At 40.6% G+C, this 17709-nt stretch overlaps 1 protein-coding gene across 1 annotated transcript; it reads right to left on the bottom strand.

The window, feature by feature from the left end:
* Positions 1–1037: 1037 nt before the first annotated feature.
* On the bottom strand, positions 1038–13467 carry yeats4 (YEATS domain containing 4). The gene is made up of 7 exons (XM_080754474.1): positions 13251–13467; positions 6704–6823; positions 5993–6059; positions 4824–4918; positions 4593–4682; positions 2622–2709; positions 1038–1926 (listed from the first exon to the last, which is right to left on the bottom strand). The coding sequence occupies exons 1-7, from the start codon at positions 13299–13301 to the stop codon at positions 1757–1759; spliced, it is 681 nt and encodes a 226-aa protein (XP_080610600.1). The 5' UTR covers positions 13302–13467; the 3' UTR covers positions 1038–1756.
* Positions 13468–17709: the final 4242 nt, after the last annotated feature.

The following is a 17709-nucleotide window of genomic DNA, read 5'->3' as shown; positions in this document are numbered from 1 at the left end:
TTCTTATAAATCAGTGGTTCTCAAACTTTTTCATGTCAAGGACCCCCACAATTACATGTATTTGGCCTTGGACTGGACCCCAATCTCAAAATATGTTGTTCCAGGGACCCCCCCAGAAGCAAATATTTGAGTTAAAAAGTTTCGCTTTTAAAAAGATATATTCAAAGATTTGCCAAAAGATCCATGCTTTTTCTAAAATAGTAGATCTACAAGCTTGCAGCATATACCGGTATCTGCTATTTTTCAATAGTTAAAGCATTAAATAATTCAGGCCTAAATGGGTTAAAATAGACACTAGCATTTTGGAGGACTTGTCTACACGTCATGTCATTTAGATAGTTGCTAGGTTTGAGGTCTTCCTCATATCTACTTATTTTAGAAATTAGATAATAAAATGTATTTTCTCAGCACTCATTTCTCGTGTTCTTAGCGAAGTTTCACTCCGACTCGCACAGGAAACGGTCCACATCAGTTGGTGTTTGAATCCCGTCAACTTTATGTATAAAAAATGTGAAATGACTGACGGTGCCAACAGGTGCATGAGGCTTGTCTGAATAAAAAAAAACAGAAAACAAAAACAACAGACCAGAATACTGTACAAAAATAAAACATCACACCACATAAACAAATCAAAGTATCTCTATTCCTGTCACACAGATCGTTGCTGTTGGGCAGAAACCTTGCATCTCCTTATTTCAACTTTTATAGATATGAAGTATTAACTAAACCAGTGGTTCTCAACCTGTGGGGGGTCCCCAAATTATTTTGGGGGGTCCCCAGATGCTTAGCTTAATGTGCAACATTGTTTTCTCTCTCAACAGTAAACAAACCAACATAAAGTTTGAGTGGATAGAGCGTAAAGTGGCAATTTAAGGACTTTTTAACACCTCTAAAATGACACATCAAACATCAGCCAAATTGTCAAATATTAGAGGCAGAAATTGTGAAAATAGCTTATCTACATGCTCACAACGCCTCACAACGCGAGGCGTTGTGAGCATGTAGATCTGCTATTTTCACAATAGAACCGTGTAATGTAATTCCTCAACTCTTATAGTGCTCGTCAGGGTGGGGGGTCCCCAGTTAAAATATGATTATTTTGGGGGTCACGGCCTGAAAAGGTTGAGAACCACTGAACTAAACAACAACTACATTGGATCCAGTGGAACACTCTTTTCCGTTTCCTGAAAAGCAATGGTTTTGGACAGTGGTTCCCAAACCTTTTAGCCTGTGATAAGAAAGAGAAATTAGACATTCGCCCGGGACTCAGGCTAGTGAAAATAGCTGATCTACAAGTTGCAACGCATCGCTTTGCCGATCTGAGCTTGCAGATCGGCTATTTTCACTAATTCTAAATGATTATTATATTTTATTTATGTCATTTCTTAGATGCGTTTGTTTGTTTGTTTGATAGACAATTTATAAAATTCTATTCTAAAAATAAAGTGATATATTTCAAAAGATTCGATTTTCCATCTTTTGAAATATACATTTACATTTTTGTAGGAAAGAAAAATTGGATTCTTACTCGAGTCGTAACCCATAAAAATTGGTCCGTGACCCACAAATGGGTCGTGACCCACTGTTTGGGAAACAGTGGTTCTGGACACGCAAGGTTTCCACCCGACAGCGACGAGACATTTCTTGCTTTCGTTGTTTGCGTGTAAAAACGATGTGCTGTGTGTGTGTGTGTGTGTGTGTGTGTGTGTGTGTGTGTGTGTGTGTGTGTGTGTGTGTGTGTGTGTGTGTGTGTGTGTCAGGTGTCCATGTGATCTCCATCCTCCTCCAGTCGTCTGATCTCAGTCTTCAGGTGGTTGATGTTCTCTCTGCTGGCCTTCAGTCTGTCTTTCAGCTCCGTGATCTCCTGGCTTGTTCTCTTCTTCGCCGTTTCCAGCTTCTCCCTGGTTCTCTGCTCCAACTCTGCAACTACACACACGCACACGCACACGCACACGCACACACACACACACACACACACACACACACACACACACACACACACACACACACACACACACACACGCGCACACACACTAGGGCATTAACAACTTGTGATTTTTGCAAGTCGACTTGACTCAGTAAAAAGTTGAGTTGAAGTCGACTTTATCGTTTGATGACGTCATCACATCACACACGACCCCCCAATTATTTTTGGGGGGGTCCCCAGATGATTAACTTAATGTGAAACATTATTTTCTCACTCAACAGTAAACAAACCAACATAAAGTTTAAGTGTATAGAGGGTATCAGCACATTTCTAAAGTGCCAATTTAAGGACTTTTTAATACTTCTAAAATGGCAAATTAAACATTGTCCAAATAGTCAAATATATAGAGGCAGAAATTGTGAAAATAGCAGATCTACATGCTCACAACGCCTCGCATCGCGAGGTGTTGTGAGCATGTAGATCTGCTATTTTCACAATAGAAAGTATTATTGTTACTTTTTTTCAACTTCGACTTTCGACTTTCTCTGGTGGGAGTCGACTTGTGTAATGAAGTCAACTGAGTCGACTTGTCGACTTTTTCGTTAATGCCCTAACACACACACAAACAATCAATCAAACAGTCTCGAGACTTCAGTGTGTTTGTATGTGTGTGTGTGTGAGTGTGTTCACATACATTCAGTCTCATGTTTATAAGCTCCCAGCGTCAGTTGTCTGGAGGTGGTCAGTAGTTGTTGCATCATGGCCGTCGGATCCTGAAAGATCTGAGATGAAAGAGGAAACAACCGGCGGTCAGCTGTCTTATCTCGGAAGCTCCATGCTTTCTATGTGCTTACTGCTTACTTAATGGAATCACAATATTACAATCTAATGCAGAGGTCTTCAACGGGGACCCCTAAGGGGTCCTCAGAGTTACTACAGGGGGTCCTCCAAATCTTTGAGTGATAGAAACTTTTTTTTCTTCATTTTTATATTAACCACTTGAACCCTAGTGTCCATATTCTGAGAACCTTTGCCAAAAATAGCCGATCTACAAGCTCACAACGCCTCGCGCTGCGAGGCATTGTGAGCTTGTAGATCGGCTATATTCGGCAAAGAGCTTTGGTGTAGAGGGGAAAAAGAGCTGACTAAGGACAGAGTGAAAGGTAAAGTTCATAAAGTATTGACGGTTCGGTGGTTAAATATCTGAAAACACAAATTGACATGAATCCAAAATACACTGATGAGTGTGCTGTCAAACGATGAAACTATATGGAATCTATGAACAGGTTGTGGGGGTCCCTGCTTCATCTCTCTCTCAACTAAGGGGTCCTTGGCCTGAAAACGTTGAAGACCCCTGGTATAATGAATAAAACGTTATTTAAAAACATTATCTGTACGGTAGTGTTTGTTAATACAATAACTAGCACATCTGCAATGGTTGGAGGTGCTCTTCTTACTCTTCCATTCAGACTTTAGACCCTGGTGTCGGGTAGGACACCAACTAGTTATTTGAAGTAGACGGCTTCAGACGGTGGTAGTTTTTATAGTTCCCCATTGGGAGAGGGAGACAATGCAAATAACTAACGGATTGTAGCTTAGTTTAAATCATCTCCATATCACTGATCAACCCCTTGAATCCAAGTGTCCCAATTCTGGGTGTGTAGTAATGTAGTCGAACGTTTAGCAAAAAATAAGACATGTTGTGAGCATGTAGATCAGCCATTTTCAGTATTTTTGAAAAAGAAAATAGTGATTGATTATTAATCGATTATTATATGAACGCATTAAGATTCCACCAGAGTAATCACTGATTACTTGACTTGTCGTCAATTCAGCAAAAGCTAAGGTATGGCAAAAGCTAAGGTATGGCAACATGACTGGTGTCTTGCACGTGCCAAAAAGGCACGCATGCCAGACACCAGTCATGTTGCCAATCCTTAGCAACAGGCATGATGAATTTATTTTAAGAAGTACATTTTATTATTTCCATGGTATGGAAGCTGCCAATGCTGCCATTGCCACTGACGCCTCTGCAGTGCAGCGCTTCGGGTTGGCTTGATATACTTGGCTGCGCTGCGGGAGTGGGACTCAATATGCGAAAACAGACGATAATATGGAGTTTGGGAGCGTAATTACAACGCATGTCTCATTTATAGCATTTTGCGTGAATTCATACGTTGTCATGTAAAAGCACCAACCCTACGGACAAAACGAGGTGTAAACGCGATACACGTTTTGGTAATGACACCAAAACGATAACAGAAACATTCCCGTTTAATCATACCCTAAGTTAATCATCTGGGGGCCCCCAAAATAATTTGGGGACCCCCACCATCTAAAAATATACAAAGATTTGCACATAATATGTTCACGATTTCTCAAAAATAGCAGATCTACATGCGTGTAGCATGCCACGAAGTGACACACTACAAGCTTGTATATCTGCTATTTTTGAATAGCCAAAACAGCAGATGTATATCTGCTATTTTTTAACAGGTCACATCTATAATGACATAGATGCATTCCCAGTTGAATGGGTTAAATGACTGAATGAAAAAGAATGAATACATTAAATTAACTGTAATTTAACTGTAATTACCGGTTGCATTCCTACTCCCCGGTCAACAAAGTAATATAGGGTTTAAAGAGAGTTTCACCATCTCACCATCTCATCATAGAACTCAGACACAACAGTCTTCTTAGGCATGGCACTGGAGTCCGACTGGAACAGCTTCAACAGGTGGTACAGCGTCACCTGACACACACGCACACACGCGCGTCATAATAGAGATAATGTGTTTCCTTCCATGCATGTATTTGAATGTGGCCTCATGTATTATAGTGAGCATGCGTGAGTGCGTGCGTGCGTGCGTGCGTGCGGGATAGTAGTTCTCACAGGTCTCTCGTTGGGGTCGATGAAGAAAATCTTAACGACGATCTCAAACTCTCCCCAACCCGTCTCCGTTATCTCATAAGGAGGCTTAGTTACCACTGCAACACACACACACACACACACACACACACACACACACACACACACACACACACACACACACACACACACACACACACACACACACACACACACACACACACACACACACACACACACACGTTAGATACAGTTTAGCCTCACATACACACTGACCAGGGCTCGACATTATAAATGGTGCAGCGGTCTCGTACCAGCGGCCCGTGGACCGCACGTTTCGCTGGCCTAGCATTTGCTGACCTTGCAGGCTTATAGCCTAGCACAGGTTAAAATGTCAGTTACAGTCAACAGAAATACATCATTTCCTTGCGATACTGGTGTTTTGTCAGTGTGTTTTTCTGTGAAAATGGCTGGTTAATTACTGCTACATCGGCATTTTGTAACACTGATGTGTCATAGTTTAAAGGCAGCTCCAGCAGACGGATTGACACGTCTGCAATTCACTGCTGTCTGCGGCAGTGTCTGGGCTTTTGCAAATATGACGCTGATATATCGCCTGATAGGGCTGTCACAATTATTACATAATCGTCTAATCGCGATTATTTGACATAATCATGATTATTTTTCATAATCGTCATAATCGTTTCCATGTTGAAAAATATTCATATATTTTTAAAAAAAGTCAAAACTAGTGAAAATAGCAGATCTAAAAGCTCACAATGTGAGCTTGTAGATCGGCTATTTCCACTATCAATGTTCTTTTTTAACTAGTATAAAGTTGTCAAATATGTCAGTAATTTCTTTGTATATTTAGGTTATGTGTCATATCTGCCATGTGCAACTTCAAAGCCTACAAGCCAAACAGAAATGTAATTGTCGATGACAAAGACACAATTAAATCGTTAATCGCAATTATTTGAGTGAAAATTAATCGTCATGTAAAATGTCATAATCGTGACAGCCCTATCGCCTGATGCAATTATTTGAGATAAATCACAATTATTTGAGATAAATCACAATTATTTGAGATAAATCACAATTATTTGAGATAAATCACAATTATTTGAGATAAATCACAATTATGTTGTGCATGATTGTCATTTGTATACATTCATGTGTTGATGTGTGCTGACCTCTCAGTGGATTCCCATAGCTCTCATGCAGTTTAAACTGGATCTTCTTCACATAAGCAGACATGTCCTGGAACACGAAGTCATACCAAACACAATACATGGTATTTTACAGAAAGAAAAAGAAACAACTACCGTACATACAATAGATAAATATGATAATGCCGTGGTCAATCAATGTATTAAACATAATTCTCTAATAATAACAATATATTGCTGTTGTTGTCGGGCAGAAACCCCTTCTATCCATTATTTAAAGGAGCTATAGTCAACTTTTTCTTAAAAAACGGATGCTAAAATAAAAATAATGTTTCGAAAATATTTTATAAAACAATAAGCTTCATATATGTGTTTCTATTCAAAAATGACCACAAAAAGCGTAAAATAATGATGAAATAATCATTGTGGCCATTGTCAGACCGACACTTTGTTTACATTCTAGTCTATAGACTAGGATGTAAATAAAGTGTCGGCCCTACAATGAAAAAGTTGACTATAGCTCCTTTAAACTTTTAGTGTTTTTTCGTTTATCACAATATAGCGTCAAAAGGATAAGAAAATAGCAGATCAGCAATTTTTGAACATATGATGAGGGTTCCACCAGACAGGGACGATATGTATCTTTCTCTACGTTTTCACATAAACCTACTACTGGTGTATAATGAAATATAATAATAATTATTATTAATAATAGTAAAAATAATAATAAAGTACCTCGTTCCTGTATGGTTTGACATAAACAGACCACTGGTGTGTGTGACCATCCTCTTCTCTCTTCTTCCCAAAGTAACGAGCAACGTTACCAAACACTATTGGCTTTACAATCGTCACCCCCTTTACAACAAATAGAAATCATATGAAAAATGAGAATGACATAAATATGTCTCCAGACCATAACTACCAGACCCTCAGGCATAAAGATAACCGCAAGCAACTCAAATGAAATGTTATCTGCATTGAAGTTGAAATACGCTCCATTGACAGCCCATTCATAAAACAGAACTCTCCAATATTGCAGCTTACTGTATGTACAGCTTGGGTTTTACCTATTTAGAACGGGTACACATTATTGTGTATCAATATTTTATGCTTTAACTATTGAAAAATAGCAGATATACAAGCTCACAGCGCGGCACCGAGTGCGGCGCTGCGAGCTTGTAGATCTGCTATTTTTGAAAAATGGTGAAAATTCGAATTTTGACCCGATTCTATAAGTGTCTTTTGAATCCTTCTAAGATTCTTTTGAAAAAACCCATGTTTCTATGTCAGCAATCTGGCCAGCCATCGTCAAAGAAAAGGTCCTTTTCACTTAACTGGAGCTCAGTTAGTCTGTTCTTGAGAGACTACTATGTCAGTGGTTCACAAACCTTTTCATGTGAAGGACCCCCAAAATTATATTTATTTGGCCACTATGGCCACACGGACCCCCATCTCAAAATATTTAGTTCCAGGGACCACCCAGAAGCAAAATTTGAGTTACAAACGTTCGCTTTGAAAATACATATATATTCAAAGATTTGCACACATTTTCACGACTAATTCCAAAAATAGCAGATCTACAAGCACTCGGTGCCGCGCTGCGAGCTTGTATATCTGCTATTTTTCACTGGTTAAAGCATTCAATAATTCTAGGCCTAAATGGGTTTTATATCTAAGAATCACTTGTGACTCGCTATGGGAGAGCCCTCTCAGAACACAGAAGCATTACCTTTATAGTCCCGGGACTCACTGTTGGTCATTTGAATGAGTCCCAGGGACATTGTATGTTTTATAGTCCCGGGACTGTTGGTCATTTGAATGAGTCCCAGGGACATTGTATGTTTTATAGTCCCGGGACTCACTGTTGGTCATTTGAATGAGTCCCAGGGACATTGGATGTTTTATAGTCCCGGGACTGTTGGTCATTTGAATGAGTCCCAGGGACATTGTATGTTTTATAGTCCCGGGACTCACTGTTGGTCATTTGAATGAGTCCCAGGGACATTGGATGTTTTATAGTCCCGGGACTGTTGGTCATTTGAATGAGTCCCAGGGACATTGTATGTTTTATAGTCCCGGGACTCACTGTTGGTCATTTGAATGAGTCCCAGGGACATTGTATGTTTTATAGTCCCGGGACTCACTGTTGGTCATTTGAATGAGTCCCAGGGACATTGGATGTTTTATAGTCCCGGGACTGTTGGTCATTTGAATGAGTCCCAGGGACATTGTATGTTTTATAGTCCCGGGACTCACTGACTCACTGTTGGTCATTTGAATGAGTCCCAGGGACATTGTATGTTTTTATAGTCCCAGGACTCACTGTTGGTCATTTGAATGAGTCCCAGGGACATTGTATGTTTTATAGTCCCGGGACTCACTGTTGGTCATTTGAATGAGTCCCAGGGACATTGTATGTTTTATAGTCCCGGGACTCACTGTTGGTCATTTGAATGAGTCCCAGGGACATTGTATGTTTTATAGTCCCGGGACTCACTGTTGGTCATTTGAATGAGTCCCAGGGACATTGGATGTTTTATAGTCCCGGGACTGTTGGTCATTTGAATGAGTCCCAGGGACATTGTATGTTTTATAGTCCCGGGACTCACTGACTCACTGTTGGTCATTTGAATGAGTCCCAGGGACATTGTATGTTTTTATAGTCCCAGGACTCACTGTTGGTCATTTGAATGAGTCCCAGGGACATTGTATGTTTTATAGTCCCAGGACTCACTGTTGGTCATTTGAATGAGTCCCAGGGACATTGTATGTTTTATAGTCCTGGGACTCACTGTAGGTCATTTGAATGAGACTCACTGTTGGTCATTTGAATGAGACTCACTGTTGGTCATTTGAATGAGTCCCAGGGACATTGTATGTTTTATAGTCCTGGGACTCACTGTAGGTCATTTGAATGAGACTCACTGTTGGTCATTTGAATGAGTCCCAGGGACATTGGATGTTTTATAGTCCTGGGACTCACTGTAGGTCATTTGAATGAGACTCACTGTTGGTCATTTGAATGAGTCCCAGGGACATTGGATGTTTTATAGTCCTGGGACTCACTGTAGGTCATTTGAATGAGACTCACTGTTGGTCATTTGAATGAGTCCCAGGGACATTGGATGTTTTATAGTCCTGGGACTCACTGTAGGTCATTTGAATGAGACTCACTGTAGGTCATTTGAATGAGACTCACTGTTGGTCATTTGAATGAGACTCACTGTAGGTCATTTGAATGAGACTCACTGTTGGTCATTTGAATGAGTCCCAGGGACATTGGATGTTTTTGAGAAATTGCTATTTTAAACCTGTGTTTGACATTATATCCTACTAATAAAGGAGCAAACTCACGCTCTAACGCTCACGCTCTAACGCTCTAACGCTCACGCTTATCTACGTTTATCTATTCACTCACTTCAGCAACTGATACCAAAGTTCACATGGTATTAGCCATTAGCATTATACCAACGCTGACGGAGCCCGAATTTCATTTCTCCCAAATTAAAGCAGTTTCTTAGCGTTTTCTTAACCACTTCTGTTGAACTCTGCTGTCTGTTGCCAGGGTTACGGTCCGTTCCTCCAGGCCATGGGATCTGTAGCCCCACACACACACACCCCTTTCTCTCACAGTTAGGAATGTTTCTCTCTCTCTCTCTCTCTCTCTCTCTCTCTCTCACACTTTCACCGGGTGCGTTTGACATATTTTGGAGCACATATCTTCGAACGGGTAAGGTCTAGTTGCTATAATCATGATTATGTTCTTATTATTAATTTAACTAGAAAGATGCAATTGGAAATTGCAAGTGTGGTTGCCATGTCTATATTCTGTAGCACAGGGGTCTTCAATAGGGGGTCCGGGACCCCTAGGGGGTCCTCAGAGTTACTACAGGGGGTCCTCCAAATCTTTGAGTGATAAAAACCTTTGTATTCTTTTTTATATCAACCACTTGAACCCTAGCGTCCATATCCTAAGAACTTAAGACAAAAATAGCAGATCTACAAGCTGAGCTTGTAGATCGGCTATTTTCGGCAAAGATCTTTGGTGTAGAGGGGAAAAAGAGCAGACTAAGTACAGAGTGAAAGGTCAAGTTTATTATGTATTGACGGTTCAAGTGGTTAAATATCTGAAAACACAAATTGACATGAATCCAAAATACACTGGTGATTGTGCTTTCAAACAATGAAGCTATGTGGCATCTATGATAAGGTCGGGGGGGTCCCTGCTTCATCTCTCTCTCAACTAAGGGGTCCTTGGCCTTAAAACGTTGAAGATCCCTGCTGTAGCAAGTTAACTCTCATGTGAAGCTCAACCAATACTGGAGCCAGCACCACTCCTCTAATGTTTTTCCTGATTTACAGCAATTTCCAATGGCATCCTTTCTGCCAAAAAAAACTACTTGGATGAGAAAGTTGAGGAAAACATCCACAAACCACGAGACCTATGGAAGCTATTTAAAACCCAGCTAGGCTGTGGTGCTAAACTCAGATCCATAGCCAACAACATATCCATCCAAACTCCCATAACCCTCCTCACGGATAGTCTTGATGTAGCCAAAAATCTCAACATCTACTTCACCTCCATGGCCAAAAATCTGGTCAATAAACTGCCCGCTCCATCTGGGCTGTTTGGTGTTAGGCACATCTTGAAATTCTACAGGAACCTTGGGGTATGCAAAGACAACTTTAAACTTGCCACGGTGTCAACTGATGAAGTGTTTAAAAAACTGCGCACCCTACCTCAATTCAAGGCCGCTGGCCATGATAAAATTGCCCCCAAATTTCTCATAGACTCAGCTGCCACCATTGCCCCAATCATTACCCATATTATTAATCTATCTATCAAGCAGGGTTATGTCCCCCAGGACTTCAAATTAGCCAAGGTAACCCCCCTGCACAAAAAAGGCAGTAAACTTGACCCTGGCAACTACAGGCCAATCTCAATCCTTAGTTCCATCTCTAAGGTAATGGAAAAAATTGTCTATGAACAGGTGGCTAAATATCTTGAAGAGAATAAACTGATCTACGAGTTCCAGTCTGGCTTCAGAGAGTCCCATTCCACAGATACATGCCTCATCTATTTGAATGATTACATCAAACGTGAAATTCACGATGGCAAATATTGTGGCATGGTCATGCTGGACCTCCAGAAGGCATTTGACACCGTCGATCATTCTATTCTGATCGAAAAACTCAAAGCTATTGGTCTTGATAGCACAGCAGTGAGATGGATGCACTCTTACTTGGTGGGGAGGGAACAGATGGTGGAAGTCAACGGAACCCTGTCCCCCCCCCTCCCAGTAAACTGTGGAGTACCTCAAGGGAGTATACTAGGACCACTGTTGTTCTTAATATACGTAAACGACATGTCATCTGCTTGTGACTGCAATCTGTTTCTGTTCGCGGATGACTCGGCTCTCCTAGTCTCAGGCAGAGACATTTTGCAGGTTGAAAAGGCCCTTAACTGTGAACTTAACAAGATCTGCACCTGGCTCAATGACAACAGACTCTCAATTCACCTAGGCAAAACTGAATGTATCCTCTTTGGATCTAGTCAGAAACTTAGCCTAGTTGAGAACTTCACAATTAAAGTAGGTGACACTGTGATAGAAAGAAAAAACCACATCTGCTACCTGGGTTGCATCCTGGAGGCTAACCTATCCAGTGAAAAAATGACCACCAAGGTAATCAATAAAGTCAATCAACGAATTCGCTTCTTGCAAAGAGTTGCCCCACTGATCAATATTAAATCCCGAAAGACACTAGGAGGTGCTCTTATTGGGCCCCTCATTGATTACGGAGTCCTTGTCTGGTATCGCGACGCCCCAGCTGCCTTAAAGCTAAAGCTCCAAACAGCCCAAAACAAACTAATTAGGGTTGTGCTTGGTCTCCCTCCTCTGACCCACCTTACCGAGCATCACCACGAAAGCGTGGGGTGGCTCAAAGTAGCTGACAGAGTACAGCATCTTGCAATGGGCCTGGTGTACAAGATACACTACACCTCCAAGATTCCCATGTACCTGACAAACTACTTCTTAAAGGTCAAGGATGTTCACGATCATAACACCAGAGGCAGCTCCACTAATCATCATCAGCGTAGATTTAACACTAAACAAGGCGCTAACTCGTTCTCCTGCTATACCATCAACATGTGGAACGCCCTTCCACAAGCCCTAAAGGAGAGCAAATCCCTAGCCTCCTTCAAAATTGGTATGAAAAGTCACCTTCAGACAGCAGCTACCCGTGACTTGTAAATAGACTAAGCCCCCATGCTCCCCCCCCCTTTTTCTTTGTATTCTGCCTTTTGTATTTGATGTTATGCTTTTGAAACTGATATTATCCTAGATAAAGTACTATGTTCTATCCGTCTGTCTTTCAATGTTATATGAGATACTTAAAGTGTGGTTCCTGTGGAAATAAGCCTCGGCTTTCTAGGATCTCCTTTTAGTTGACCTTGTACCAGTGATTTGTACTGTCATGAAACTGTACTTTTTTCTATTGCAAACTTCTAATAAATTCTTCAATCAATCAATCAAATCTGATTCACAAAAAGGTTTATCTAGTGGAAAAAATAAAGTTTCCCCAGGACTGCAGTGTGTTGCCCTGTCGAGGCTGTCAGGCAACCACACTAACAATATATCTGGAAAAACAAAACGTAAAACAAATATAATAATCCTCCTGAATCTGAAACATGGCATGTGTGTGTTCCTCAAATTCTCTCCTCATTAGATTAGTACAAAAACCAATACATCAATAAATAAATACCTTTTTTTGTATTTGGGATGGATGAGATCCCCTCATGTGCTGTCAATGGAGGATATTGCAACTTAGATGCTGATAGCATTAACTAATTAATAGCGATGACATTTCTTGGATGCAGATATACAGTAGCTCTGCTCTGGTCCATAGCGTTAGAAGGAAACGCTAATGCTAGGATGCAGAATTGCAGATAGCTTTACTAATACTATAGTATTTAAGTTGTTGCTGGCTGGCATGAAGACATAAGCAAGAAATGCTTGGTTTTTATAACTTCATTCATTCATTTGTGTGGCCTTCCCTTTGACTCTAGTCTAATTTGAGGGTAATAATGTCATATTTACGTGTTTAATTAGCCATAAATTATAACTCTTGTAGGGGTCGCTTATATTGGGACGTGGTGGGAGTAAACGTCCCAATATAAGCGACCCCTACAAGAGTTATGATTTATGGCTAGTGTTTAATAGGGTTTAATACACAAATTATGACTGTTATATTGACAATATTATAACAAGAAAGACCCTACCTTAACTCGACCCCCGGAATCTGGACCAAATTCAGCCATCTTTTTAAACATAGTACGATACAGTAGCTTTATATTCCACTTAATCCAGTTGTATGCTCTCCAACCGACACTTGGCAACACTGTTTATCTGTGAACGTTTAATAAATGTGCCATTGAAGCATCAAAGTTCACATGTTTTATGATGTTTATCTTTTCAGCCGTTTAAACAAGCAGCCGGAAGTACCTCAATCACGTCGTGCAATGTGCAACGTGCTTTCAGGTCCGACATGAAGAGAGAGCATGCAAAGACAAAGGTTCCGGCATACTGGACAGTAGAGACAGATTAGTGTATTTGCTGCATTGATTTGTCGTTTCTTTCTTCTTTTTAAAAAAAATATATAACTGTGGTTATATTATACAGATTTTCTGCCTCTCACTGGTGGTTTATGGATTATTGATCATGCCCATGATGTATAAGATATTTGTAGTTACAGATTAAGTCAGGGGTCTTCAACGTTTTCAGGTCAAGGACCCCTTAGTTGAGAGAAAGATGAAGCAGGGACCCCCACAACCTTATCATAGATTCCATATAGTTTCATTGTTTGACAGCACAATCATCAGTGTATTTTGGATTCATGTTAATGTGGGTTTTCAGATATTTAACCACTTGAACCATCAATACTTAATAACCTTGACTTTTCACTGTACTTAGTCTGCTCTTTTCCCCCTCCAAAGCTCTTTGCCAAAAATAGCCGATCTACAAGCTCACAACGCCTTGCAGCACGAGGCGTTGTTGAGCTTGTAGATCTGCTATTTTTGGCTAAAGTTCTCGGAATATGGATGCTAGGGTTCAAGTGGTTAATATAAAAAAAGGGGGGGAAAACAAATTTCTATCACACAAAGATTTGGAGGACCCCCTCTAGTAACTCTGAGGACCCCCTAGGGGTCCCGGTGAAGACTCCTGGATTAAGTGATTTAATTATTATTACCGGTGGTGGTATTATTATTATTATTAGTGTGGTCGCTGTGTAGGCAACACACTATTCTTCTAGGTCAGAGATTTTTGGACCGCAAAGTGAACCTGCTTTTTGTTAATCTTTACATATAGGCCTTGGCCGGGGGTCAGCAACCTGTGGCTCTAGAGCCGCATGCGGCTCTTTAGCGCCACCCTAGTGGCTCCCTTGAGCTTTTCAAAAATGTATTAAGGGAAAAAGATAGAGGGAAAAATATATATATTTTTTTGTTTTAATATGGTTTCTGTAGGAGGACAAACATGACACAAACATTCTTAACGCTTTCCAATGCTGTAAAAATGTGTAGAATAAATATTGAATTTAATGCTCATTATGTATTTGTAGCCTACTTAGTCATTTTGACAGTAGGCTAATATAACTAATATAGACTTTTAATATATTGTCACTGTCGGGCAGAAACCTTGTCTCCAAGTTTCAAATTTGGATGTTTTATTTTTTCGCAAAGTAAAGCCCTGATTCATCATTCAAGACTGACGCACAAAAGTAGTGAAAACAGCAGATCTATACAAGCACACAACGCCTCGCGGTGCGAGGCGTTGTGTGCTTGTAGATCGGCTGTTTTCACTAGTTTAGTTCATTTTGTAAATGATAAATACAAAACAAAGTTTTGGACATACAAGGTTTCCACCCGACAACGACGATATATAAGGCTTTTATTACTTTTTTGCGGCTCCAGACAGATTTGTTTTTAGTTTCTTTGGTCCAATATGGCTCTTTCAACATTTTGGGTTGCCGACCCCTGGCCTAGGCCTAATAGAAAAGTGCAAGCTTTTTTTCTCCACTTGACATCACAATACATAGCCTAATATAAATGGTAAAACTAAATTAATTTCCCAGTGAATTCATCGTGACTTGCATCAGTGCAACCACAGCTTTCTAGGTATTATTGAGCAGAGCTCCTATCGGCACCAAATGAACCCCACCGCTCATAGCATGCAATGGATTAGTGCACTCACGTTTAAAAATGCATTCCATCAGATGCTGTTTTTCTCCCAGTGTGGAGGAAGAATGCTAAGGATTTTTAGTGTGATCTATCATTCTTGAAATATGTAATCCTTTTTTGGTTTCTGTTGATTGTATACAGTAATAGCGATTCACAACCAGGGACGTGCTGGGCCCCTGATTCAGCCCGGGAAAAAGAGTTGGAGAGGCCCTCATTGTGCGCTACTCAAAGATTTGCCATTTCAGATCATTACAAGTGACAAGCCAGTGGGCCAATCACATGAGTTATATTTCGTCGTTGTCGGGTGGAAACCTTGTATGTCCAAAACTGTTTGTTTTGTATTTATCATTTAAAAAATGATTTAAACTATAGTGAAAACAGCCGATCTACAAGCACACAACGCCTCGCGGTGCGAGGCGTTGTGTGCTTGTAGATCTGCTGTTTTCACTACTTTTGTGCGACGGCCTTGTATGATGAAGCAGGGCTTTGCTTTGCGAGAAAATTTACAAATTTGAAACTTGGAGATACAAGGTTTCTGCCCGACAGTGACGATTTACTTTCTTGGCCGCCCAGCCCCCAAAATGGAACGAAGGCCATCATTTTATTTTAAGTTTTTTCCTAATGGCCGCCCTGGACCGGCCGGGAATGAACCGGCCGTTCGGGAGTTGTCCCGCTTTTCCCAATGGCCAGCACGTCCCTGTTAACAACTATTGCCCTTCAAACCCCAGCTCCATTCGCCGTCATCAGAACGGAGGGAGCGCTCCTCGTGATCAAGGCAGTGAAGGCACCAGTCCCAGCTGAGGTTTTTTGGAGGCCAGACAAAGCCAGATGTTGGAGCTTAGTTCCTTTCAGGTGCACCGCTCAAAAATAAATCTATAAATCTGCAAATTGCCACATAGGCCTATGGACTACATACGCCTATATACACAAAAAAACATTCCTTGGGCTAAAAATGGAACCCATACTGTGAAAAGTGATGACTCATCACTAAACCATCGTTTCTTTTGGGCTGTGTTTAGCCCAATGAATGTTATTCGTGCAAAACAAATGCTTGCAATGGATTCAGAATAATTAAAAACACCTAGTTAGACCCCTCACATCCCATTTGGGAGTAATCTTTTCCCTTATAGTATAGTGTGTATAGTAAGTGAATGAGACCCAGAATTACCCTAGCTGTCAAAGATTCTCATAGGGATTTTGAATTTCAATCTTTGTTAGACATGTTACTAGACGAGACCTTTACGAAACACATTGGTGACGAAATAGTTTGGTAACACATTTATTCTCAGGTTTTATTAATATCCCCTGACTATTAATGATTGGCATGAGATGGTATTAAAAAGGTTAAAAAAAAAGGTTAAAAAAAAATCAAAAAAGATAGATCATGTCATCTTTGGAGTTAAAGTGATGAGTTAAAAAAAAGATAAATCATGTCATCTTTGGGGTTAAAGTGATGGTTATTGGTGTGCTTAATAATAGCATACAGTGTCATACTGCATGCCATGGATGAACCCTGTCAAGCTCCTGCCACCACCACCAGAGGTCCTTGGGTCACTCATCCACTGAAGCCACTCACCATGGCCAAGGTCACAGCAAAAGGGCTTTATTGTGGCTTTAAAAACAGTTGGAGATTAGAGCTCTATGACAGTTATACATACTGCTATATCATAGTAGTTTCCAGCAGCTGTGAAGTGAGGAAGTTGCGGCCTACAGTAGTTGATTTTCTTCTTCTTTTTGTGTGGTTGCCAGACTATAGTTGTCTGACTTTCTTCCATCCATCTTTCTTTCCAGATAAACTTTATTTTGCTGCGCTACTCCTCCTTGAAAGGGAAAATGCAAAAAATTATACTTTTCCCAAATATGGAGATGACTGACATCATAGATGTCTGGCGTCATAGACCATATGAGACTGACAGAGTACGTCCACATATGGGCATTCCAAGATATGGGCTTAATATTGATATGATATCGGGGATCACCATATATGGGCACAAAATTAAGGGACAAGGAGGGAATTAATTTGCAAGTCTGACTCACGTCACGGCAACCAAGCATCTTTCTAGTCAAAGATTTGTTTTTGGGCATTTATGTCTTTATTGACAGGACAGTAGACTGACAGGAAATGGGGGGAGAGATGGGGAGTGACACGCAGCAAAGGTCATCAGGATCGGGATTCGAACCCGCGACTCTGATCAGATTCTATGTGGTATGTGCCTGGATCGCTAGGAACCCATACAGTAGCTGCTTCTTCCTTTCTATTTTTCTTCTTCAGTGTATGGACAAGAAATTCTAAATGCACAAAATACAGTACCAGCCTTTCTATTCATTTATACCACAAGGTAAGTTGGGTATGGGGCATCATTCAGCAGGGCTCCAAAACAAAAACAAACAAAAGATATATATATATCAAATAAAGCTTGGTTCACAAGTGCAGTAGTACAGTGATTCTCAACCTGTGGGTTGGGAGCCCCCAGGGCAGAAATTATGAAAATAGTTGATCTAC

This window comes from Nannobrachium achirus, assembly GCF_963921795.1.
Source record: "Nannobrachium achirus genome assembly, chromosome: 23".
NCBI lineage: Eukaryota > Metazoa > Chordata > Actinopteri > Myctophiformes > Myctophidae > Nannobrachium > Nannobrachium achirus.
The sequence above is the reverse complement of the archived record's forward strand: the minus strand, read 5'-3'. Positions and strand labels throughout refer to the sequence as shown.